Here is a 24213-nt window from a genome sequence, read left to right as displayed (position 1 = left end):
TTTTTTTATGAAGCTAGTTATCCCAAGATCGAAGTGACTTTTCTTTTCTTTTGAAAATTTTTCTCACCTGCTCGTAGTCTTTCCTCCTTTTTCCACATTTCTATTATTTGGTTAGGACACCAAAAATAGAAAAAAAAGTGAGAGAGAGAGAGAGAGGAAGAGCAAGCCAGAGAAGATTTCATTTGTCCTGCACCATCTTCTTGCATTACCCTCCTTCTGTTTTTCCGTCGGCAAACAATCGATTCCATCGAAATACTAATAAAGCTGCCTTTCCTTGTACTAACTACAAACCCTTCAACCCTTTTAAATACTCTTATTTCGACTATCCAAATTCATCATTTCTACTTGTTCATTAAATACCATTTCACAGATTTCTCAGACAGATAAGTTTTCTCTCTCTCTGATATCAAAACTACGTAGCCATTCTAGAAGTAATTTATAAAACATAGTTATTTATTATTCCTATAGTACATATGTAAGTATGTATGTATGTATGTATTACTGTGTGTCGAGTAACGTAGTATCATCGTTAAAAATTTATTCGATAGTTTGCTATCACGAAATACATTGGTGATTCTATTTTTGTTTCGTTTTCGAAAAGTCTTCTGAATATCATCGTTACCAAATTTAGACATTTTTAATGTCAGTTCAATTTAAAATTGAATTTTGTAACAAATTATATAGATATCACATTGTAGTTAATTATCATTTCTTTCTTTTTATATATATATATATATATATATATATATATAATAAATCCAAAATATCGATAACCTTGATGCGAAATCAAATCAATTCTTCTTTTCTGAATCCGAAGTCCAACGATTTGATTATCAATTTAATTTAAACTAAATTTTATCAAAAATTATATACTACGTTATAATTAATCATCGTTTCATTTATTTTTTTCTTGTTTTATTTCTTTTTCTTTTTCTTTTTTTTTTTTTTTTTTTCTTTTTGTGATGAATTCTAAATGAGGATTACTTAGATCCGTGAAATCTGATCAAAATGCCAAACATTTTTGTAAATATTTAACAAAGATAATGATTATTAACATATTCTTGAGAGATCGATTCAACGAATTTGTTCGTCTGTAAAGAAAAAAAAAAAAAAAAAGAAGAAGAAGAAGAAAAAGAAAAGAAAAAAGGAGAAAAGAAAAGAAATATGAAATTCACGAAGACTTTGGTGAAGCACTGTAAATCAAATAGAACCGATCGAAAGGAACTTGGGAACGTACTCTAGAGGAAGAACCGACAGACTCGATGTTATCCAAGGACGTGCTGCAATGCGCGAGCTATGGTCACGAATGCGCGGATCCGAGTTTGCTCATCGACAATATTGTTTCTTCGTTCTTCTGCTCTAAAGTCTGCTGTGCCGCAAGAGAAATAAAGAAAGAGAAAGAATTAAATAAAGAGAAAGAAAGAGAGAGAGAGAGAGAGAGAGAGAGAGAGAGAGAGAGAGAGAGAGAGAGAGACGTGATCGTCGTCGGTACCCTTTGCGTTCTTCACCGGCCATATTGAAACAGTATCCGGATCTCCCATTAGCTTGGACCTCGACCGTTTTGCAGGACCGGTTGGTACGATACGCGCTGATCGCCCTACGTTCATTTCTTTTAAGGGCACCGATTCTCTTCAAACGTTTCCTACCCTTCGACAAGTACGCAGAAAAATCCCTAACAAGTCTTACGAATATTTCTGATGCTGTTGAAAGATTAAAAAATTTATATTTATATAATTAGAATCGATCAATTTCAGAATTCTTCAATCGAAAATGATAAATTTGATCAATGACTAATCGCTCTAGTTAATTTTGATCATTTGCGAGATTTCTTCGACCGTAATATATACCTACTCGTAATCTTAATAATTCTAACTGTCGACAAGTTCACGGTAGGAGGAGGATGTCGTTAGAAAATTTTACGAATATTTTTCATGGTGGTGAAAGATCGAGGATTCTTTTTTTTTTTTAAATTAGAATCGTCGATCGATTGGTCAGAATTCTTTGAGAAAAAGTTATACTCTTATTAGGCTAATCTTGATCATCTATCTGTTATGCTTCGATCGGTAGAGAGTATAATGATATCAATAAAAATGCAAAAGAATTATAATTTAAAGGTGTTTAAAATAGGATAGATTTTATCGAAATATCGTTTATACAATCATTTATACAATTCCTTAAAAAATCATTATTATATCATTATCATATATCGAATTTGATTCTCTTTTAGATTCTGGATCGGAGAGTGGTTCTCATAAAGCCGGCGTAGGTGGTGCACGAGGAACCGGAAGTCACAAGAGCGGTGGCGGTTCCGACGGTAAACCAACTAGAGTACGTACGGTTTTGAACGAGAAACAACTTCATACTTTGAGAACGTGTTATGCTGCAAATCCAAGACCAGACGCATTGATGAAGGAACAATTGGTCGAGATGACTGGATTAAGTCCAAGAGTTATCAGGGTATGGTTCCAAAATAAAAGATGTAAGGATAAGAAGAAGACGATAGCAATGAAACAACAAATGCAAGAGAAGGTAATAAAATAAACGTTGTCTTCTTTTGTTAAACCGATAATTGGTTAATTAATAATCGATTGTCGATGTAACTAATAATTATTTCTTTTTTTTTTTTTGCGAATCTTTTTGTTATATACGACCGATTGTATTGATTTAATGGATCGAAGTGCTTTCCGTTGCAGGACGGACGTAAATTGGGCTTCGGCGGTATGCATGGGATACCAATGGTGGCGAGTAGCCCTGTTAGACACGAAAGCCCCATCGGCATGACACCTCTAGAAGTGCAAGCCTATCAACCACCTTGGAAAGCTCTATCGGACTTTGCCTTGCATACGGATCTCGATAGGTTGGATCCTAATGCACCAGCTTTTCATCATTTGGTCTCCCAGGTAAATTGAAATTTCTCTATGTACAGCTAGAAGATGGATTAAGAGTTGAATCTAGATGATTTTAAAAATCAATTACATTTCTTTGAGTACTTCTTAAACTAATTTCTTTTTTTTTTTTTTTTTTTTTTTTTTTTTTTTTGTCAGATTGTAAAATTGCAAGCTTTAAAAAGGTATAATTGATTTTTTTTAATCAGCTAGAAACTTCACGATCATCCTATGTATGTTATATATACGTATAATATAATATATGTATATTATATATATTATATATGTACTATATATATATATATATATATATATATATCGTATGATGTAGTTATTGTTATATAATTCTAACTATTATATTATTTTTTTTAATATTACGTAATATTGTTATATACTTATTCGATCATCTTGTGTGTGTGTATATATATAGAGAGAGAAAGAGAGAGAGAAAGAGAGATAAAAAAATAAATAAAAATTTGATTAAATTTCAGATGCATGGTTACGACATTCACGGAGGAGCACCACCACAACTTCCACCTCCAGGAATGCTCGGTGGTCCAATGAACGACGGTGGTGGCGGTGGAGGTGGTGGTCCTTTACCTCCACCAGGTCCTCATCATCCTGGAGGTGGTGGTCCAGATATGGGACAACATCCTGATAGTACCGATAGTTACGTCACTTACCTCGAAAGTGACAGCGATTCGTTACATCACGATACGGGTAGTCCATAGTGTCGTCGTACCTATCGTCTATGGCTCGCACATGGCAAGGCTCAACGTCTAGCACAGTTCAAGATAATGATCGACGTATCGTTGATCGTGACCTTAAGATCTCTCCATTGACGAGAAATAAGCTCGATGACGAGCTATGACGAGAAGATAAACAGGAGACCTGTGAATGAACTTTTGGTCTTTCTCTCTCTCTCTCTATTTTTCGTAGAATCTCTTTTTCTATCCATCTCTTTGTTTCTCTCTTTCTCTTCTTTCCTTTTTTTCTTCTTTCTTTCTTTCTTTCTCTCTGCCTTACTATCGTCATCGTCGATGGATTCTACATATGTACATAGAAGAAATAATGCTCGTAAAATCACGCCGCGACACGTGCCGATTTAGATCCGTTTACTAGATTTTATTAGATGATGAAAAGATAAGGATTATAGAAATGGTGCGAATCTTCCGATCGGAAATTTAGATCGAGACGAATAGTATTAATTTAGGAGATCTATGAATACACAACGATGGTAAGTATTATAAAAGAAAGGAAGGAAGTAAGAAAGAAAGGATATGCACGTTAAAAGTGTGCTAAGAATGGTGCTGAAAAAGAAAAGTTTGTCCATCCGAAAAGATGTTACAGCGATCGTAGAAAATTTCGATTTCTTTTTTATTCGGACATAAGTCGTTATCTGTCTTGTCCATGCTTTCGATTGGAACGATCGGTAATCTCGATCCAGAATTTTTTCTTTTTATTATTATTATTATTCAAGTCCATCTTTGTTTAATACGTTGTTGCGCTAGATAAAACATATTACTTGAATCCTTCGATTTTTTTTTTTTTTTCTTTTATATATTTAAACAGATTTATAATATTTTTTCTTGTCTTTCTTTTTCCTTTCTTTTTTCGAACGAAGCGACCAAGAATCTTGAATTGATAGTAAAATTAATTGATGTAATCTTTCTTTCTTTCTTTTTTTTGCCTTGATTAAAGTCATTTTACTTTTACATTTTACTTATTAATCTAGAACAGGGCTTATCAAAATTTTGTGACTGTTTTGAAAATTGTAATAATTCTTTTTATTTGCGATCCATCCAAAAGTGTAATTTCTGCGTAAGGGTTGATTGATTAAACAATTCAAAATTAATTTGTTATACATAGATCAGCGTAGTTGAAAAATTAGAAAAATAGGAATAATGATCTTCAACCGAATTGATTTTGAATTGTTTGAATTATTGACGATACTAGACGATTAGAACTTTCCTAATGCACATCAATGTAAAACAATCTCTAATTTAAATCTTTAACGCGACCCAAATACTTTGGCAATCTCTGATCTAGAATATATACGATTTATTTGTCGAAATAAATCTATGTTAATATTACGTGCAAAAATTTTTCGAAAATTATGTTTTTAAGATTCCTTTCCTGCGTTACGCTAAATCATATTCTTCTAAATTTCAGTTTTAATTTACAGCGTACAATATTATCAACGTGAACATAATGGATCCAGAGATTTGTTAAAAAGGTTCCAAATATTATTATTACTTGTTTTGGTAATATAAAAATTGATGGCCGAAATATTCAATCCTTGACAATTGTGGAGTTGTTTTTATCATATTCTTCTATGAAGTATCTTGACCGAATGCAGCACTTTATTCCAAGAGGTGGGAGAGTGGAGAAAGAAGATGATGAAAAATCACCAATGATAATTTTTTTTTTTTTAACGAGAGATATAATAAAGATTTCCAACGAGAACGTACGATGGCAACTTGTACGAAATGTACATAATTATTGTTAATGTCGCTGCTGTAAAATTGAAGCGATTTTAAGATCATTAATATACTCAGGCCCAAATAATAATAATAATATTAATAATAATAATAATAATAATAATAATAATAGTAATAATAATGATGATGATAACGATAATAATAATAATAATAACAGTAATAATAATAACAATAATAATAACAATAACAATAATAATAATAATAATAGTAATAATAATAATATAGTTAATATAAATAGCGAACGACGTATACATGCTGATGTTATATTTAATAATTACACACTACCCCGATTATGTTGTAAGTTTGTGAACATCTCAGAAACCCAAACGCAGTCATTAAGTATCATTTTCTTTTTTATCTTTTCTGTTTTCTTTTTTTTCTTTCTTTTTTTTTTTTTTGTTTTTGTAAGAGGAATGCGCGCGTGCATGATGAAATCTCTCTTAGAGGAGACAGATTCGATTAAAAGAAAAAAAAAGGAAAAAAAAAATAGAAAAAAAGAAAAAAAATACCAAAGTGTGCGAGCTTAACGAAAAGTTGAGGAGAAAAACGCACTTTAAATTGTAAATAAAATACTCCATTACACTAGAATTATAATTAGGACAGTTCATTTAGTAGAAATGGCGGGCCGTTTTATGTGCATACGTTGTGCTCGTCGTGTTGGGTGTTTGTATAGAAACGTTACACGTCGCTCTCTCTTGTATGTATATGTTTAAAAAAAAAAGGAAAAAAAAAGGAAAAAAACCATGTAGTTTTAACGTTTCGTAATTCGTTCGAACATCTTCGAATTTGTATAATATTTCTATACCGGCACACTGAATGTAATAAACTGTCGAATTAATTCGATTCTCATTTCATCTTTCCTAGTTTCTCTTCATTTTTTTTTTGTTTTGTTTCTATTTCTTTCTTTCGGTCACCTTTACAAGGATATGTTGTTAATGATCCTTCTGACAAAGGCTTGTCCCTCTTCCAACTTCTCTTCTGCTTGACTTCAATGTCATCGATGGTACAACATTATGTCAGATTTGAATAATACCATGAAGGAATTAAATTCAATTGTCGACATTAATTCAATGCTCATGTTGATCTCTTCTCATTTTTAGATGCTCCGCCGACGTTGTATCAGATCTGAAAAATTCCAGGTCATCTAAAATGTATTTACAATTGATAATTAAATTTATTCGATGTTTAAAATATTACCATGGAATGCTCGAATAATCTCAAAAAAAAAGCATAGATGAAAAAGGAGCATAGACGCTCGAATAATCTCAAAAAAAAGAATTATCGCTTGCCTTATTCAAAATACGGGTTAAGATTGGTCTAATCACAGAAACCTGATTACATCTTAGTATTCATTTTTCTGTTTCCAACTATACCGTATAATTGGTATAATCATTCGTTACGGATTTAACTTTGCTGTTTTTTGTTCAAATATAATATCACGAATGAAGTTTGTTTTATCAAATTCATGATTCCTGAATTAATGGTAAAAACCATCCATCTCGATATATGACGAAATTGATAACTATATTAACGTTACATCTTTTTTACATACCAGTACTAGGCATGTCTATTACAAATAATATGAAATTTTTGATTGACGATCACTAAGTTTCATCATTCATTTGTTTTCGTACAAGATCAAGACGCCGCAGTCTGATTTATGGCAGAGATCTCTTTGTGGACATATCATCTGTAATCAGAAGACGCATTTTATTTCAAAATGAATTATCATGCAGTTACTTTTAGTTCAACTTCGAAAAATTTACCTTCATTATACCAGATAAAGAAGTTTTGATATTGGACCAGGACAAAGTGAACCTACTCGCTCAATTTTTTGTTGAAATTTATTTCAATGCAGTAAACCTCCAATCTCTGATAACGTAGAAAATTAATGATTTCATGATTCGATTGAATCGGAGAATATTCACTTATCAAGTTATGAACTCGAAAAGAGAACATAACCTTAAATCAAATATTTTTACATAGGACAAAGGAAATTGGATCTTAACTTGTATAAACATTATTATTATTATAATCGATCCGAATAAAACAAAACACATACAAATAACAAATACGAATCAGATACGAAACTTAACAAGATCTATTATGCATTCTTGAGCAATAGATCATTCTTCTAAACACGTGATAAGAAACCGCTCTTGTTTACTGCTTAATAAAATACCAGATGGCACACTAAGCACTAATCGAAATCTGACCGTATAGAAGTGTTACGATCGCCATTTGTGAGTATTGTAAGTGCAATAAAGTTGCGCCAATAAGCGATTCGCCATATAACAAAGCAACCAATCAACTTCGAGATTTTTTTCCTACCATCGTTCTTCATTTTATTTAATCGTCACATCAATATGGCGATTGTTCTAATTTGATTAAAGACCACCTTGCAATCTGATATATAACCTCCAAATTACAGTGTACAGATTATTTGTTATCGTATGTCATAATGAGACCAAAAGCAAAAGTAATATATAATATTCATTAGTTACAAATTTATTTTTAAAGATTTGTTAACAATTATCACTGCAATATATAGATATTAAAATGATTGTCCTCAAAATAAATAAATTGTGTTTTTAGAATAACAACATATCTCCTAAAAAAAAGAATGTGGAAACAAATTCAGAGATCAAAAGCGAAACATCTTCCATTGTTGAAACATCGAGTGGATTAAATCAAGAAGCCGAAGATCAATTTGTATTAGAACTTTATTGGTGTATACAAGAATTGGAATCTAGTTTAGAAAAAGGAAAAGTACAAATGAAACAAGCACAGGATATTTCCAAAAGTTTGAATACTTTAAAAAGTAATACTGCACCTTTGATAAAAAAGAGACAAATTATGAGAAATAAATTAGGAAATTATAGAGAAAAAATGATGCAAGATGAACAGAAATTTAATAAGCAAGTTACATCGGTTAAATTTACAAATACTTCAAATTTAAATAAAAAATCTGTATTTTTACGAAAAGCTAATAATGTAAAACAGAACTCTGTTAAAACTGATAGCGAACTAAACGAACAGTCACAAGATTCGTTAGATAATGATAGATCTATAGTTGGTAAGAATAGCTTGCAAGAATTTAGATTTAATTTTCAATCTGTAACTTAAGTAAGTTCCTTTATATTTAAGTAATAAAAGTCTTTTATATTTATAAATCTAATTAAAACATTAAATTCTTATTAATTATATTCTCTTTCCAATTTATATCATAGATATAAATATTCTTGTTTTATGATAAATTTTTTTTTATATTTTGTCTTTATATTATTAGTACGAAGAATTCATAAGAATTATACAAACTTTATAATGTGATTGAGTTATATTAAATTACAATAAATAATTCTACCTTATTAATCACATAAATAACAAAATAATCAAGATGGTCCTGTGGCGCAACGGATAACGCGTCTGACTACGGATCAGAAGATTCCAGGTTCGAATCCTGGCAGGATCGGAGACATTTTTTTTTTTGTAATACTTTAAACTTCAATCCTTTATATAAATTTTACTCATATACTATATATAAAAAGCACATATACATAATGAATATATATATATATATATATATATATATATATATATTTAATCCATCGGAATGTATGAAACATAAAAAGCTGATTCATCAAGCATTTCAATATTACGCTGATAATGAATTTAAAAAGGAACAAGTTGCATCATATTTCTCAAATAACTGCCATATTGAGATATGAAAATACATGTAACAATTATTCTTTTAATCGATAAAAAATTATTACGTACGTTATATATTTTGTATCTAGATTAATTATGGTATAGAAACTTTCTTGTAATTTTATTTAAACTAATCACTTTGTCAAAAGAAAAGAAAAGAAAAAAAAAAAAAAAAGAAGTACGATCGTCGTAGCACATAACTGAATAAATGAGAATAGGATGATCCACGTGTTAGAATTACGTGAAGACGTGTACGGAAAGTATAACGGACTTAACAGTGAATCATTTTGTAATACCTGATTTAACGATAAAAACGAATATATTCTATCTAAATGATCATCGATCGTTTCCATTAAAACATATGAACTATAATTATCTTAATTTCCATTAAATGTAATAGTTCTCGACGAATTACTATATAGAATTGCGGATCGACAGTGAAAGCATTTAAATAGACCAAATAAGCAGTGTGAATACAACATGGTTGACAACGTGATATCTGATGTGCAAAGCTTAAACATTAAGGAAGAAAAGGCACGAGTTATCTAATTATCATTCGGGTTTTATCGTTTATATCTTTAATTTTTTAAATCATGTTGACATCTTTACGATTTTACGGTTATAGGATCATTTACAGTGGTACTAGACGGAAGCACGCTTGGGTTTGTTATAAAGTTATATTGTTATCATTTTATGGAATCATCGTGTATCGAAAAAAAAAAAAAAAAAAAAGAGAGAGAGAGAAGAACAAAGATCATTTTTAATCACTAAATATCATTTTTCTGTGCTCGTCTGTTTATTATCGTACCACCCACTGTAGTAGAGATATAAATCAATAATCTGACGTAACCTTAATATTCGATTTCCTAACACTTGTAGCGACCTATCTTGACGGTTTTGCTTTATTTTTATAAGAAGACAGAAACGTTAAAATTTTCTTTTCTTATTTATTATTCGTAAAATAGTTTACTGATCGTTTGTATTTTTTTCTTTTTTTTTCAGGCAAAAATGAAGCCAGGAAAAGATAAAAAAGTTGCAATTGAAAAGAGTTCGGTTTGCGAATTAAATCCATGGCCTGAATATATTCAGGTAAATATTTAGACAAGTATTCTTAATAATATTTATATGTTATTACATTTAGTTTTATGTAATATATATATATATATATATATATATATATATATATATATATGTACTTGTAGGAACGTATAGTTTTATGGGATAAGTTAAAAGCAGAATACGATGCCGAAATTGCGAGTAAAGAACCTGAAGAGATAATCGTGACGCTTCCAAATGGGAAAGAAGTTACCGGCCAATCGTGGCGTACCACACCATATGAAATTGCAAGGAATATTAGTCAAAGTTTATCAGACAGCGTTGTAATAGCAAAGGTTAATAACGAACTTTGGGATCTCGATAGACCTTTGGAATCCGATTGTAAACTTCAACTTCTTAAATTCGACGATCCTGACGCTCAACAAGTTTTCTGGCATTCTAGTGCTCATATCCTTGGAGAAGCCATGGAACGCATTTATGGAGGCTGTTTATGTTACGGACCTCCAATCGAAAATGGTTTTTACTATGACATGTACCTTGGTGATAAAGGTATATCTAATTTAGATTTTCCTACTTTGGAAACTTTATATAAAGGCATAGTTAAAGAAAAGCAACCCTTTGAAAGGCTTGAGATGAAAAAAGAAGATTTATTAGAAATGTTTAAATATAATGAATTCAAAGTACGCATTTTGAATGAGAAGGTACATACTCCTACTACTACAGCTTATAGATGTGGTCCACTGATCGATTTGTGTAGAGGTCCACATATTAGACATACGGGAAAAGTTAAGGCTATTAAAGTTACGAAAAATTCTTCTACGTATTGGGAAGGTAATGCAGAAGCGGAATCCTTGCAAAGAATATATGGGATAAGTTTTCCTGATACTAAACAAATGAAAGAATGGGAAAAATTTCAAGAAGAAGCTGCTAAACGTGATCACAGAAAAATTGGAAAAGAACAAGAATTATTCTTTTTCCATGAGCTTTCTCCAGGATCTTGCTTCTTTCAACCACGTGGTGCTTATATTTACAACACTTTAATCGAATTTATTCGTGGTGAATATAGAAAAAGAGGTTTTCAAGAGGTTGTGTCGCCGAATATTTACAATAGTAAATTATGGCAAACTTCTGGTCACTGGCAACATTATGCAGATAATATGTTTTCATTTGACGTTGAAAAGGAAACATTTGCATTAAAGCCAATGAATTGTCCAGGTCATTGTATGATCTTTGACGTAAGAAATAGATCTTGGCGTGAATTGCCTTTAAGAATGGCGGATTTTGGAGTATTACATCGTAATGAATTATCTGGCGCATTAACGGGTCTTACTCGTGTAAGACGTTTCCAACAAGACGATGCACATATATTCTGCACGATAGATCAAATCAAGGATGAAATGTTGGGAGCACTGGATTTTCTACGTCATGTATATTCCGTATTTGGTTTTACATTTAATTTATGTTTATCTACGCGCCCTGAGAAATATTTAGGAGACTTGGCTCTTTGGGATCTAGCAGAAAAAGCATTGGAAGAAAGTTTAAATGCCTTTGGAGAATCATGGAAAATAAATCCTCAGGATGGTGCTTTTTATGGTCCTAAAATCGATATAACAATTATGGACGCTTTGAAAAGACCACACCAATGTGCTACGATACAATTAGATTTTCAACTACCAATTAGATTTAATTTATCGTATGTCAAGTAAGTTGAGAAACTAAGTATGAGATTATCATAAAATATTCACATTATCATATCTTGTGTAATATTATTATTTCGCAGCGAATCAGGCGAGAAAACAAGGCCAGTAATTATTCACAGAGCTATATTGGGTTCTGTAGAAAGAATGATCGCTATTCTTACCGAATCTTATGCAGGAAAGTGGCCATTTTGGCTTTCGCCGCGACAAGTAATGGTTATTCCTGTGGGAACACCTTTCGAAGAATACGCGATCGAAGTTAAAACAAAACTTTGGGAAGCAGGTTTTAACGCAGAAGTTGATACCGATTCTAGCGATACAATGAACAAAAAAATTCGTAATGCCCAGTTGGCACAATTTAATTTTATACTTGGTATATATTAAAATATTCTTATATCTTTAATAATCCTGATATCTCTTTTAGAAATATAACATTTCTTTTTCTTTTTTTTTTCTTTTTTTTTTCTTTTTTTTTTTTTGTTTTCCTTAATTTTTTCTTCTTTTATTTCAGTTGTTGGAGAGAAAGAACGAAATGCAGGGACTGTAAATGTTCGTACGAGAGATAACGTAGTTCACGGTGAAATTAAAACGGAAGATTTAATCGAAAAGTTTAAATTATTTAAAGAAAGGAAAGATCGTAACTGCGAAGAAAGGTTTCAATAAATCTACTTTCTCTATCCAGACAATTTATTTATATGTAGGTAATATCTCTAAACTTAAAAAGTTATAAGATACGATCTTAATGCACTTTAAAATATGGGAATAAATCCTTTTCTGCAGTATATATTCTTAAATATTTCATATAATTAGCTAAGGATACAGAAGAGAAAAATAATTTAGTAAATTTTTCGTACGCAAATAATTATTAAGTGACAAATTTATATAACAGCTCATTTGAAAAAAAAAAAGAAGAAGAAGAAGAAGAAGAAGAGGAAAAAAAATGGAAATTAATCTATCCTTGTTTCTATTAGAACACTATAGTCTAAACAAAAGTGTAATAGTGTCTGATTAAGAAACATGCTTTGCATATAAGAAAAATCCAAAAAAAAAAAAAAAAAGGGATTAAGGAAAAAAAAAATACTTCAGATCATTAGAATTCACAATATTTCATATATGATATAATATTTATGAAAAGTTTTTGCCATATCCTAACTTTGGTATTCAATTATGGAACTTCACATTGTATCAGCATTATAAAAGGATAATCTTTTGCAGTAGATAAAAACAAGAAGAATATGTCTTGTACAAAAATACATACATACAATTTACAAAGAGATAGTTCAACAAGTTGCCTTGTTAAAATTGAAATAATAGAAAGAGAAAATAGATGTCGATTGCTTACATTTTCACATAATCAATATATGATATAATATTATGAGTTTGTGATTTGAAATGTTCATCTCAATGGCTGTGCTCCATAATTTACAAGTAGTTTACACGTTGATGACGTGTATAACTGCTTTGAATACATTTTAGGAATAAAATGCACTCCAGTCTTCAAAGAAAGGATTTCCAGCATTTTTATAGGAAATATAAAAAAAAAAAAAAAAACATAACAAAAAAAAAAGAATCTTTCAAATAGTATATAGTAACCATTTTGAATTCCTACCATTGAACACACATGTGGTTTTTAATTTTTTTTTTCCCCCTTTTTTCTTTGGTTTCTTTATCAAGCACTGTTCAAATAAAACTCACAATCGCTTTTTCGTTTGATTTGATACTTCTCTCCCATCACTTTCTATGTCTGTCACTTTAAGAGTTGTACTTAATATTTATTACGTGTAAAATTAATAAGAAAATGCTAAATATTAAATTATAATAAGAGTTGTAAAATAAATAAATATGTGTCCTAAAAATAGATAAATAATTTTCTTTCGTATTTCATTATTCGAATATAATATTTACGGTTGTAAGCATATATGTAAGCATATCACGAATCAATACAAGTTTTTGATTTGATATATTACTGTTAAAATATAATATAATCTAATTTAAAAATTATATATAAAATCATAATAAATTATTTATCGAGAATTTATAAGATTAAAACGTTCGAAAAATATCTGTTATAAATTGTGAAATGATTTACGTACATTTTACAGGAAGTCATTATTTTGATCAAGTTAGTTACACTTCCGAAAAGAAGGAGTCCAAGCGGCAAAGTAGGAGCAGCAGAGGCTTGCTCAAAGATGACAGCCGTTGCTATCTCTCCTGCTTCTCATGGAATTATTCAAGTAGTTAACGAAAGTAACTTACTTAAAATAGAAAGGTAAAGAAATTTTCTTCTATATCGAATCGTTATTACGTATAATATGTGAAGAAATATATATATATATATATAAACATTATTTGTTATGAATGGTTTTTTTAGTTTTCTCAATGACACAGCGTATAGGGAAGCCATTGAAAATTCGTCGAATTATAACAGTCGATTATGCAGAGAAAGGAGGTTACGTATGCCTTTCCTGGACTCACAGACAGGTAAGTTAAAATATTTTCTGTGTAAATATACTTTTTGGACTTACTTTCCCAATGTATGTGTATGAATGTATCGTTGATACATTTATTGATCCAACAGAAAATTCACTTTGTTTATGAGTACAAGTGAATGTTTGTAGAGATCGAACGTATCGGTGTCGACAATGTGGTATATAGTGATTTTATTGTTAAATAAAAAATTTAATTTACATATTGGTGTTATATTATGTATTATTGTTAAAATTCTTAGGAGTAGCGCAGAATCATTCTACGCTTTTCATGTCCTCGAGAGAAAGGTTACCGGGATTATTACACGGACAAATTTATACGTATCCAAGCAAACGATGGAGGAAAAAGCGGCGTCAGTATTTAATGCACTATTTACATCCAAAACGTGGACCAAGAGGTGACACAGAAGATGGATCTGAAGGTGTAGAAACTATAACACATGTCAATGATGATAGTAAAGAATCAGTCGGACTTAAAGGTATATCAAAATAAATAATTTGATCTTGCAATAATTGAGATAAAATATAGAAAATAATAATTAATTGTTATTTTTTAAAAGATGAACATAGTAAAGATGCATGGTATTACGATGAACAAGATATGTTGGATATGGATGCTTACGAAGAACCTGATCCAGATAGTGATTATGATTACGAAGAAAGTTACAGTAGTAAAAGGAAAAGAAGAAAACACCGAGGTGGTGGTCATCATCCTGCCAGAAGTCATCCACCAACCACAGATAGTCCTGGGACCAAACGTACAAAGGTACACTTAATGAATATTAATAAATATTGAGCTGTACAATGATATGAAAATGTTACAATAGAGAAATAACGAAACAATTATTTTATTATTTTATTCAGGGTGGGGGACGTGGCCGTAAGAAAACTAACTATGATGCTGTTGACTCCGATAAGCCATTCGTTTGTGACCGTAAGTTTAATCATAGATACAACTACAAATGATTCTCTCCTGTTATTAGTTTCACCAAATATTATTATTATTATTAATATTATTATTATTATTATTATTATTTCTGTCAGTTATTGTTTTGTTTAAGAAACAAACGCATCGCGTTACCAAATTTGTTAACATTATTTAGTTATTATATTTTAACCACATCTACATATAATTTTGCAAGGTACACAAAAATTACTTTATGGTATAAAATAAGATGGAAGCTAGAAATAAATTATTAAATATTTTAGTGTTGAATACTGCATAATCTTACACCGAGGGATGGTGATCGATCATGTAATGAACTATAATGTGGGAAGGTGCTCTTTAGTCTCGTATTAATCTCGATATATAAAATTGATCGGTACCGTATTGATTGTTGTTTTCCTTCAAGTTTATAGTAGTTGTGTCTTTATTTAACGTGTCATAGATTTTTAGAAAACACAAGTTCTAGTTTATTTTGATGTTTTAATGTAAAAGTTTAACTCATAACAGGGAGATGTCTTTTTACAACTGATATTTTACAAATTTGTTTAACACTCTTCCAAACTTTTGTTTACTTACTTACCTTTACTTACTTTCCTAATATCATATTAATACTTTCTTTTGTTATGTTCATTCTTTCCAAATTGAAGCAATAACCTCTATAAATCTTTAGTATGTTTAAAACTGATTTTTCTCTCCTACAGACGTAATATACATTTTTATAAAGAGAAATAATCTAGTATGAATATAGTATTAGTAAACATTGATAAATAATTTTTGTTAATGATAGTAATTCCATAGCAGTTAAAGTTTTGAAGGAATACAATAGTCATTACTAATTAGACCCAATACTTTTTCAGACCCAAAGTCTAGCGAATTAACTCGAATGTGCCTGCAATCTGTTTACTTCTTGAAACCACTCCTGTTAGAATAGCAGAAATCTTAAGAAATTTGGTCTCATATAGTAAGCTCCTACTGTCAATAAGAATTAGCAATTATGTCTGTTCTTAAGTGAGCTTATGAAAGTGGCCAAATATCTTTAGACTTATTTTACCTGCCAATAACAGAGCAATAATGTACTGGCTCACACTGTAGCGAGCTCATTCTGTAGGAGTATACAAGCATCAAGCCTTGCATCGTATTAGTTTTGCTTCTTGGGCTGGAACTCCTTCACTGCTTGTCCACATATAGATTTGTAGGTGGATAGGGATGTGTACTGGTGCGGAAGGTGTGCAAATTTCCTTGTCCTTGACCCGTAAGCTTCGGTCCTAAAACCCTCCTAAATATCCATTAAGAGAGGTCTGTCTTTTCATGGACGTTGCGTTAGATGGATTGCGGGAAAACAGTATTTGCACTTTTGCAGTATGCAGCGCACGGTATAAAACCAGACCTGGTCTGGTCTACCATTATGGTCATTCCCACTCTACTTCCTCTGGTGATCCTGCTAAGGAACTAAGTCCCAGTCCTGCCGAAGTTGAACCTAGGAGCGTTGCAGACACCGCTGCTTCGAACCAGCCAGGTTGGAGCCAAAATCAGCTCAGTTTTCTCACTTTCCCTTAAGCCAATATTCCTTACCTTGTCCCATCACATATTACCACTTACCTTTTACTCATATCTACAATTTATCCTATCCATGCAACTGTTTACTTTAATAATCCTTTGACATAAAAAAATTGATTATATATTTTTATATGTATTGCAAATGCATGCGTTGCAAATACCGTTATATATAAATGTAATGTTTGTCTTGTAAGTTCTGGTGATTTTTTCATTCAGGACAGATTTATATAGCATCTCATTTATATTACACCGAGTCAGCTTTGAAAAAAAAAAGAACAAAAAAAAAAAAAGAAAAAATTAAGAAATATGTGAATCAGCAAAATTTTAATGGTTTGTTTTAGATAGTATACGTGCACAAAGAGAAAGTCTTTCACAGTAAATATTTTGGTAAAGAAGGAATCAATCGATATGATGTTTTTAGATATATTTTGCAATGCATGCCTCTGCAAATGCATAAATCAAATGTTTTCATTATTAGAGAAAAGCGATGATCCATTATGTCCTTTGAATTGTAACTTCTTTTTTTTGGCACAGTCATGTCTCTGAGTGTTTGGTATGTGTGTGTTTTTATCAGTAATTCCTATATCCTAATTTTTTAGCATGATAGTAATTACAGGTAGATCTAACTGTTTTAGACATTACTTTATTTGCTCTTTTGATGCTTACTTGATTCCTAAAGCAATTTTGGCTTCAAGTTTCCTATCATAAAATGCTGAAGCTTGACTAAATAAAAAGTATAAATTTGATAAATTTGCAGTAGTGTTTCAGTATATTTATAGTAAAGTTTGTTTGCCTGTTCTTTAAGTCAAGTATTTAGATATTGTATTTTGAAATAGTTGTTGGTGATGGAATGTATTGATCGAAATGCATCTTGTTACAAAAAAAAAAAAGAAAAAAAAAAGAAAAAAAAACATATAATTGGATTCTTTTTCATTGTTGTGCCAGTTTGTCTGAAAAAAAATAAACTGTGGAGTTTAAATAATTGATTCTGTTATTGGAACGATATGCAATGAGAATATACATATACATATATAAAAAAGAAATAAAATAAAAATAAAAATGAAAAAATAAAATAAAGTCGTGAAATTCAATGATAATATCGATTATCTATATCTCTCGAAACATACATACAAAATGTTTCGATGCGTAATAATCATACTTTTCTCTATCATTCATATGTAGAAATTATATCTTGATTTAATATATGTATATATATATATATATATATATATATACGTATATATATGTGTACACATACACATATATATACATACATACATATATATATATATATATATGTATCTTTCACTCTCTTATTATTTTACTATTTAGAACATATATCATTATCATGTGAATAACTGAATCGATTATTAATAGACATTTTCACAGAATTGAATATAAATTATTGTCAATATAAGCCAGTGTGCATGGTCATTAGCTTGTGACGCAAAGCGCAACTGGGTATGTGGTCGGTTTGTGACTAGGTGGTACACGTCGGGGTCGACAGAACACTACTACCTCGAGTACCTCGAGTCCCTCTCCCGCAGCACCAGCTGCCCCTGCTGCGGGAGCCGCAACGCAGCCGCAACAACCAGCACAATTACCACCAGCTCAGACGCCCATCGCACCAACATCGCCTACTATACCACCACCTAAGGAAGATCATCTACCTGCAGTATCATCTCCTGGTGGTACCGCTGTACCTTCTCCTTCCTCAGTTAGACCCGAGGGTGGACCACCAACACCTGGACCTGCTGAGAAAAAGCCTGGAAAATCCGCGCAACCCTCTCCCTACTGTGACTTTTGTTTGGGCGATGCAAGAGAGAATAAAAAAACTGGTGGATCAGAGGAATTGGTCTCTTGCAGTGATTGCGGTCGCTCAGGTAAGCTCGAGGAGAAAGTCAAACGCAAGTATACACGCAGAGCAAATCATAATTAATCATATTGATATATTTTCGATAATCGTATTAGTCGCGTCTTTATTATTTCCTTTCGATAAACATTCTGACCTAACAAATTATTTAATTTGAGAGGAAAGAACAAAATCCATATGGAACAAAATAAAACGAAACAGAGCAAAGGATAAGGAAAAAAAAAAAAGAAAAGAAAAAAATATATATAAGAAAAATAAAAATGAAAATAAAAACGAACAGGAAGAATAAAAAGAAGAAGAGGAAGGGAAAGAGGAAAAAAGAAAAAGGATAATTAAAGAAAAATGTTCTTTCTTTATGTCTAACCGCGATCTGTAACTCGAAATTTACAAACAATATGCAACTCAAAATAGAAAATTGAACGTTTCTAATCGGAAATATCGTTACACCGAAATCATCGTGACTTTGGAGTAGTTCTAATCAATGGGTTTTTTGGTGGATTGGAAATTAACTGCATAAGTGTTTTCAAATATTATTAGTATCTATTATAAGCTTATAATATGTCACGTTATAATAATATTTCTAATGGAAAGACTATTTGACAAAATTTTATTTATTTCCAATTAGTGTAAATATATATATATATATATATATGAAATATATAAATATATTTAAATTAATAAGACTGTTTTCGAATAATATTTTTTTAGCTAATTGAAAAAATATTTGTTTTTGTTTTGCACATTGACGGGCATTGTTTTATTTAATTTTTTTTTTGTTTCTTCATTTTTTTTTTTTTCTTTTTTGCTATGAAGCATATGTTAGAGTATTATGTAATAGACGTAGTTTTTATCATATTAACATAATTTTTAAATAAATAAATAAATATATATATATATATCACGCGTATAAGTAAAGTGATACGAGTTATCGGTATCAAGTGAAATATTTAAATCGTATTAAATTTTCTTTTGTTTTGCCCGTTAGAGCTTTGTTACAAAACAAAAGTCTACTTGTATAAGTTAATTTACGAATAGAATTATGCTTGTTAAAAATTTCTATAATTTGTTTATAATTTTGTTATAAATGAAATGATTTTTGAGTTGTATACAGTTACAGAGTCGCTATGTGTGACATATTTCGAAAGTTATTATTCCGAAGGATCATGGAAATGTATTATTGTGTGTGCAATAATTAAAACTATTAAATTATCTGCGCACATTGTAGGTCAAGTGGTTATAAGCTTTATATATACACTAGTCAAGACAAGAAAAGCAAAACATCACTTTGTCAATGGTGCAACTTGTCGCATCTGAGTAATAGGAATTTTCAATAATTCCTTTACGGCATAAAAAATTAACTGTGATTTATTGTAATTCAATGATTAGTTTATAAGATACGATTTTTGCAAAGAAAAGAAAAGAAAAGAAGAGAAAAAAAAGAAATATAAAGTAAAAAAAATACATACTAATAAAATAAAATAATAATAAAACGAGAGAAACGTACAAAAAAGAAGAAATTCAACTCAAACGAAATATTTAACCAAAAAAAAAAAAAAAGAGAGAGAGAGAGAGAGAGAGAGAAAAGAAAAAAAAATTATATGATTCCGATTGTACAATTTTCAAACTCGTAGACCTCTTTAGGCGTGTGTGATTTTTTAAAAATAATTCTTAACGGAATAACGCAAGAAAAAAACGAAGCAAAAAAAAAAAAGAAAAGAAAAGAAAAGAAAGAAGTAAAATTTTTAAAAATTCCTGTTGCACAGTATCACTAGAGCACGTATTGAAGAAGATGTATTTGTCTTCTGTTTGACAGTGTATCGTATCGTCTTTATGTTATTGTGTTTGAAATCAAACGAAAATGCGCGTACTTGATATAAGAGAAAAAGAAAAAAGGCAAAAGAAATTTGCAAACAAAAACATAATTTATATCAAGTAATTTAAATAGGATTTATTGAGAATATCTTTATTATATACATATATATATATGTATATATATATATATATGTATGTATGTATGTATGTATGTATGTATGTATGTACGTATATATGTGTATATATATATATATATATGTATATATACATATATATATAAACCTAGCACAATCACATGAGAATCACTTCTAAAAGAGAGAAAGCAACATACTCAAAGTGATATATAGAAATATTATAATATTGACCACGTGTCTTTGGTATTGTGAGAGAGACAAATTTTTAGAGCTTGTAAAAAAAAAAAAAAAAAAGAAGTTGTGTTTGGATCTTTTGCATTCATTGCATATTTGAATTTCCAGATACTCTGATAGAAGCAAAACAGCGCAGCACATATAACAGTACTAAAAGTTTAACATAGTATCAAAATAAATAGGTACAGTTGTAAGAAAAGAAGAAGAAAAAAAAAACAAACTTTATGCCTTCCCCCCTCGTGTCGTCATTTTGTTTGTTTGTTTGTTTCTTTATCCCTTTTTTTTATCTTTTTTTTTTTTTTTTATTCTTTTTTTAAATCTTTTTTTTTTTTTTTTTTTTTTTTCCTTTACTTTTTTCTTCAAACTTAATTATTTTCAAATAGTAATTGTTAATTAAGATTTGTCTGAAAAATGGGCACAAGTAACGTTTATACTCTTATATAACGTATAGTTTTTATTATTCCCCTTCCATTCTTTTGCTTGTTAAAACTCATAGAAGGCATTTGATAATCAAAAAGCACTTTTCCATGCCAAAAAAAAAAAAAAAAAAGAAAGAAAGAAAGAAATGATTTCACTTAAAAAGGCAAGCAAACGAAAGTATAACGAATTGAGCAAGTGTAATATATAGAGATGTACAGGCAAACACACACACACATTACATAAATACACATATTATTAGCAAGCTAAGCTATATATATCCGATAAAATGAATATGCCAGTACTCTACAAAAAAAAAAAAAAAAAAAAATATTCTTATCAATTGCTTCTAAACAAACAAATGAAAGAACAAAAAAAATCCTATTGATAATTAGCAACTTCATTGCTTTTTGGCTTCTACATTGAAAATCATGTAAATATAACGTTTTTATGGGGTTATAGATTTAATTTACAATAGCTTTACTATATATATTATATATATACTATATATATTATATATACATATATATATTATATATGCATATATATTATATATACATATATATGTTACATATGTATATGTACGTATATATATATATATATATATATATATATATATATATATTCGGTATTTATATAATACAAAAACGTAGAGTACGTTGCAATTAATAATAACATTTTTTTTCTTCGATTAGATATAATTATAGAAATAATAATTGCATATATATACATACCATAGACATTGACTTCCTGCCAATAGTAAAAACATGGGGCACAACTTTTCAATTACTCTCTTCCAGATTCTCTAATTCTGTACTTTGACTATATATCTGCTGCTCTTGATTCATTATTATTATTATTATTATTATTATTATTATTATTATTATTATTATTATTATTATTATTATTATTATTATTATCATTATTATTATTATTATTATTATTATTATTATTATCATCATCATCATTATAATTACTACTACTATTACAATTATTATTATTATTATTATTATTATTATTATTATTATTATTAATATTCTTTTTTCTTTTTCTTTTTTTTTTTTTTTTCTTTTGAATTAATTCGAATAATAAGTTTTCAAGAGTATTATTACATTTTGTCGAATGAAAGAATGATTAGATATCTGCAGGTGTCATCGAATGATATGACACAAATATTTATTAAGTATATTAAAAGTTATAATATATATATATATATATATACATATATATATATATTTATGTATGTATTAGGTTGTCCTAAAAGTTTCTTTTGTTTTTAAACACTGCCAGATAAAGCAGCTGCCTGCAGATAGCGAAAGAAACTTTTGGGACCATCTAATATGTTACATAAAAAGAAGGCGTGAACAAAAAAAAGTAAAAAAGAAAAATGAAAAAAAAAAAGAAAGAAAAATGAGAAGAAAATTTTTCATGGTCAGATGTTTTTCAATTAGGTATGAATTCGAATAGTGACGTGTCACACAGACGAGAAAGCATCGTAACGACTATAATGATATTATGGTCTCTTTGTAGAAATTTGATAGCTTAGTTTTATACAAGCTTTGATACCTGTACAAATATCTTTTTTTTTTTTTTTATTAGAAGTAATATTGTCGTGTATATATATATATATATATAAATATATGTGTATATATGTGTATATATATGTATATATATATGTATATGTATATATATATCTAATATTAATGTAATACCTTATGAGTTTTTCAGGCATATACCGAGAGCATTTCTTTACGATATGACTTTCAAACTTTTAAGTCAAATTTAATAATGAGAACATATATATATGTATATAAATGCTGCATTCCATGCGTATTTATAGACATATTCATATAAACTGAAATCCAAAGTAGCTTTGGAAAATTGTTTTCTTATTATAAATCAAAGAAAGAAAGAGAAGGAAAAAAAATATCTTGAAGCAACATAACCATTGAAGACTTCGTCTGCTCGATCAAAAAATATTATATAATTTCTTCAGATTTTTGTTGGAAGATCAAACAAAATTTTTTTCCAAATTATTCGCCAAAAAGTAATACGTTACAGTTCATACATACGTACATACATATATATATATATATATATGTGTGTGTATGTGTATATATATATATATACGCAAGAAATAGCATATACATATGTATTTTATATATTATATAGTATATATATAAGCTATATATAATACATATATATATGTTCAATAGTGCCGCGCGCTTAAGACGATTTTTTCGTCACTTAATGCTACAGTAGTTGATGCAACAAAATAGCAAAAGAAAAAAAAAAGTATCTTGCTTCAGTTTATCCGATTAAAAAATAAATAATTCTTAGATTGTCATAAGAAAAACTCACATGGTATATATATATATATATAAAAAGGAAAAAAAAACGAAAAAAAAAAAGAAACCAACACACGAAAAAAAAAAAGCATGCAGATAGTTCCTCCTTGTTATATAAAATTGAAGACTTGTTATTAGGCAATTTTAATTAAGCAATACCCATGAGGCTTACAAATATAGCGTTTAAGAGTAACATTAGTTATATATATGAATATATATATTATATATATATACAAATGTGATACGTTATGAGTTGTGTGCGTGTGGGGGGAGGGGTAGGGAGGGGTGGTATGGGTGCGTATATCTGTGTCTCTTTCTCTGTGTGACGTGTGTCATGTGTATGATCTCTGTGTGTGATGTGTGCGTAGTAGTACGTATGAGAATGTGAGAGTGAGAAAGGGATAGAGAGAAAGCGAGGGAGAGTGTGCTGATCTGCGACGTTTATATTGTGCTGCGCAAGAAAGAACGTGAACTATTCCAAGGTACGCCCTGCTATTACTTACCACCTATTATTCCAAATAATAATAACAGTACATATGTTCAAAAGGCAACATCAAAA

General features: G+C 29.6%; 4 protein-coding genes, 1 long non-coding RNA gene and 1 other non-coding gene across 13 annotated transcripts in view; 5 read left to right on the top strand and 1 right to left on the bottom strand.

The window, feature by feature from the left end:
- Positions 1 to 3787, top strand: part of LOC122638131 (insulin gene enhancer protein ISL-1) — an 81651-nt gene extending 77864 nt beyond the window's left edge. For 3 of the 4 annotated variants that reach the window (XM_043830853.1, XM_043830851.1, XM_043830850.1), the window contains 3 exons: positions 2228 to 2529; positions 2679 to 2900; positions 3377 to 3787. In XM_043830853.1, coding sequence (XP_043686788.1) covers positions 2228 to 2529; positions 2679 to 2900; positions 3377 to 3616 — 764 coding nt within the window. In that variant the 3' untranslated portion in view covers positions 3617 to 3787. The remainder of the gene's footprint in view (positions 1 to 2227; positions 2530 to 2678; positions 2901 to 3376) is intronic. The other variant, XM_043830852.1, reaches the window with a different exon arrangement.
- Positions 3788 to 5630: 1843 nt separating this feature from the next.
- On the bottom strand, positions 5631 to 7590 carry LOC122638135. Its single transcript, XR_006329354.1, has 2 exons — positions 7153 to 7590; positions 5631 to 7076 (listed from the first exon to the last, which is right to left on the bottom strand). It is a non-coding gene; the product is annotated as an uncharacterized LOC122638135 (long non-coding RNA).
- Positions 7591 to 7723: 133 nt separating this feature from the next.
- LOC122638132 (UPF0488 protein CG14286) lies at positions 7724 to 8561 on the top strand. Its single transcript, XM_043830854.1, has 2 exons — positions 7724 to 7865; positions 7982 to 8561. The coding sequence occupies exons 1-2, from the start codon at positions 7848 to 7850 to the stop codon at positions 8510 to 8512; spliced, it is 549 nt and encodes a 182-aa protein (XP_043686789.1). The 5' UTR covers positions 7724 to 7847; the 3' UTR covers positions 8513 to 8561.
- A 224-nt stretch (positions 8562 to 8785) lies between these two features.
- On the top strand, positions 8786 to 8858 carry Trnar-acg. The gene has a single exon. It is a non-coding gene; the product is annotated as a tRNA-Arg (tRNA).
- Positions 8859 to 9319: 461 nt separating this feature from the next.
- LOC122638037 (threonine--tRNA ligase 1, cytoplasmic) lies at positions 9320 to 12629 on the top strand. Of its 3 annotated transcripts, none has more exons than XM_043830652.1 (5): positions 9320 to 9628; positions 10097 to 10183; positions 10297 to 11852; positions 11931 to 12220; positions 12359 to 12629. In XM_043830652.1, exons 1-5 carry the CDS (start codon positions 9575 to 9577, stop codon positions 12508 to 12510), a joined length of 2139 nt encoding a protein of 712 aa, XP_043686587.1. In that variant the 5' UTR covers positions 9320 to 9574; the 3' UTR covers positions 12511 to 12629. The 3 variants fall into 3 exon arrangements, with proteins under 3 accessions (XP_043686587.1, XP_043686586.1, XP_043686588.1); XM_043830651.1 differs by having other exon boundaries at positions 9619 to 9756; XM_043830653.1 differs by lacking the exon at positions 9320 to 9628 and adding an exon at positions 9958 to 9988.
- Positions 12630 to 13963: 1334 nt separating this feature from the next.
- LOC122638031 (zinc finger protein DPF3) overlaps positions 13964 to 24213 on the top strand; it is a 13399-nt gene continuing 3149 nt past the window's right edge. Inside the window, exons 1-8 of one of the 3 annotated variants that reach the window (XM_043830645.1) lie at positions 13964 to 14116; positions 14219 to 14328; positions 14576 to 14812; positions 14894 to 15099; positions 15198 to 15267; positions 16640 to 16795; positions 18321 to 18719; positions 20998 to 21120. In XM_043830645.1, the coding sequence (XP_043686580.1) occupies positions 14037 to 14116; positions 14219 to 14328; positions 14576 to 14812; positions 14894 to 15099; positions 15198 to 15267; positions 16640 to 16795; positions 18321 to 18719; positions 20998 to 21056 (1317 nt within the window). In that variant the 5' untranslated portion in view covers positions 13964 to 14036 and the 3' untranslated portion in view covers positions 21057 to 21120. Of the gene's footprint in view, positions 14117 to 14218; positions 14329 to 14575; positions 14813 to 14893; positions 15100 to 15197; positions 15268 to 16639; positions 16796 to 18320; positions 18720 to 20997; positions 21121 to 24213 lie in introns of those variants that run through there. The other 2 variants (XM_043830643.1, XM_043830644.1) reach the window with 2 other exon arrangements.

This window comes from Vespula pensylvanica, chromosome 2, assembly GCF_014466175.1.
Source record: "Vespula pensylvanica isolate Volc-1 chromosome 2, ASM1446617v1, whole genome shotgun sequence".
Taxonomy (NCBI): domain Eukaryota; kingdom Metazoa; phylum Arthropoda; class Insecta; order Hymenoptera; family Vespidae; genus Vespula; species Vespula pensylvanica.
Note: the sequence above shows the minus strand (reverse complement) of the source record. Positions and strands in the feature narration are given on the sequence as shown.

Coding starts and splice junctions, on each gene's coding strand:
- LOC122638037 (XM_043830651.1), top strand. CDS start 9,688: ATGTTGACATCTTTACGATTTTACGGTTATAGGATCATTTACAGTGGT. Junction 10,184..10,296: donor CATGGCCTGAATATATTCAG/GTAAATATTTAG, acceptor ATGTACTTGTAG/GAACGTATAGTTTTATGGGA. Junction 12,221..12,358: donor ACAATTTAATTTTATACTTG/GTATATATTAAA, acceptor CTTTTATTTCAG/TTGTTGGAGAGAAAGAACGA.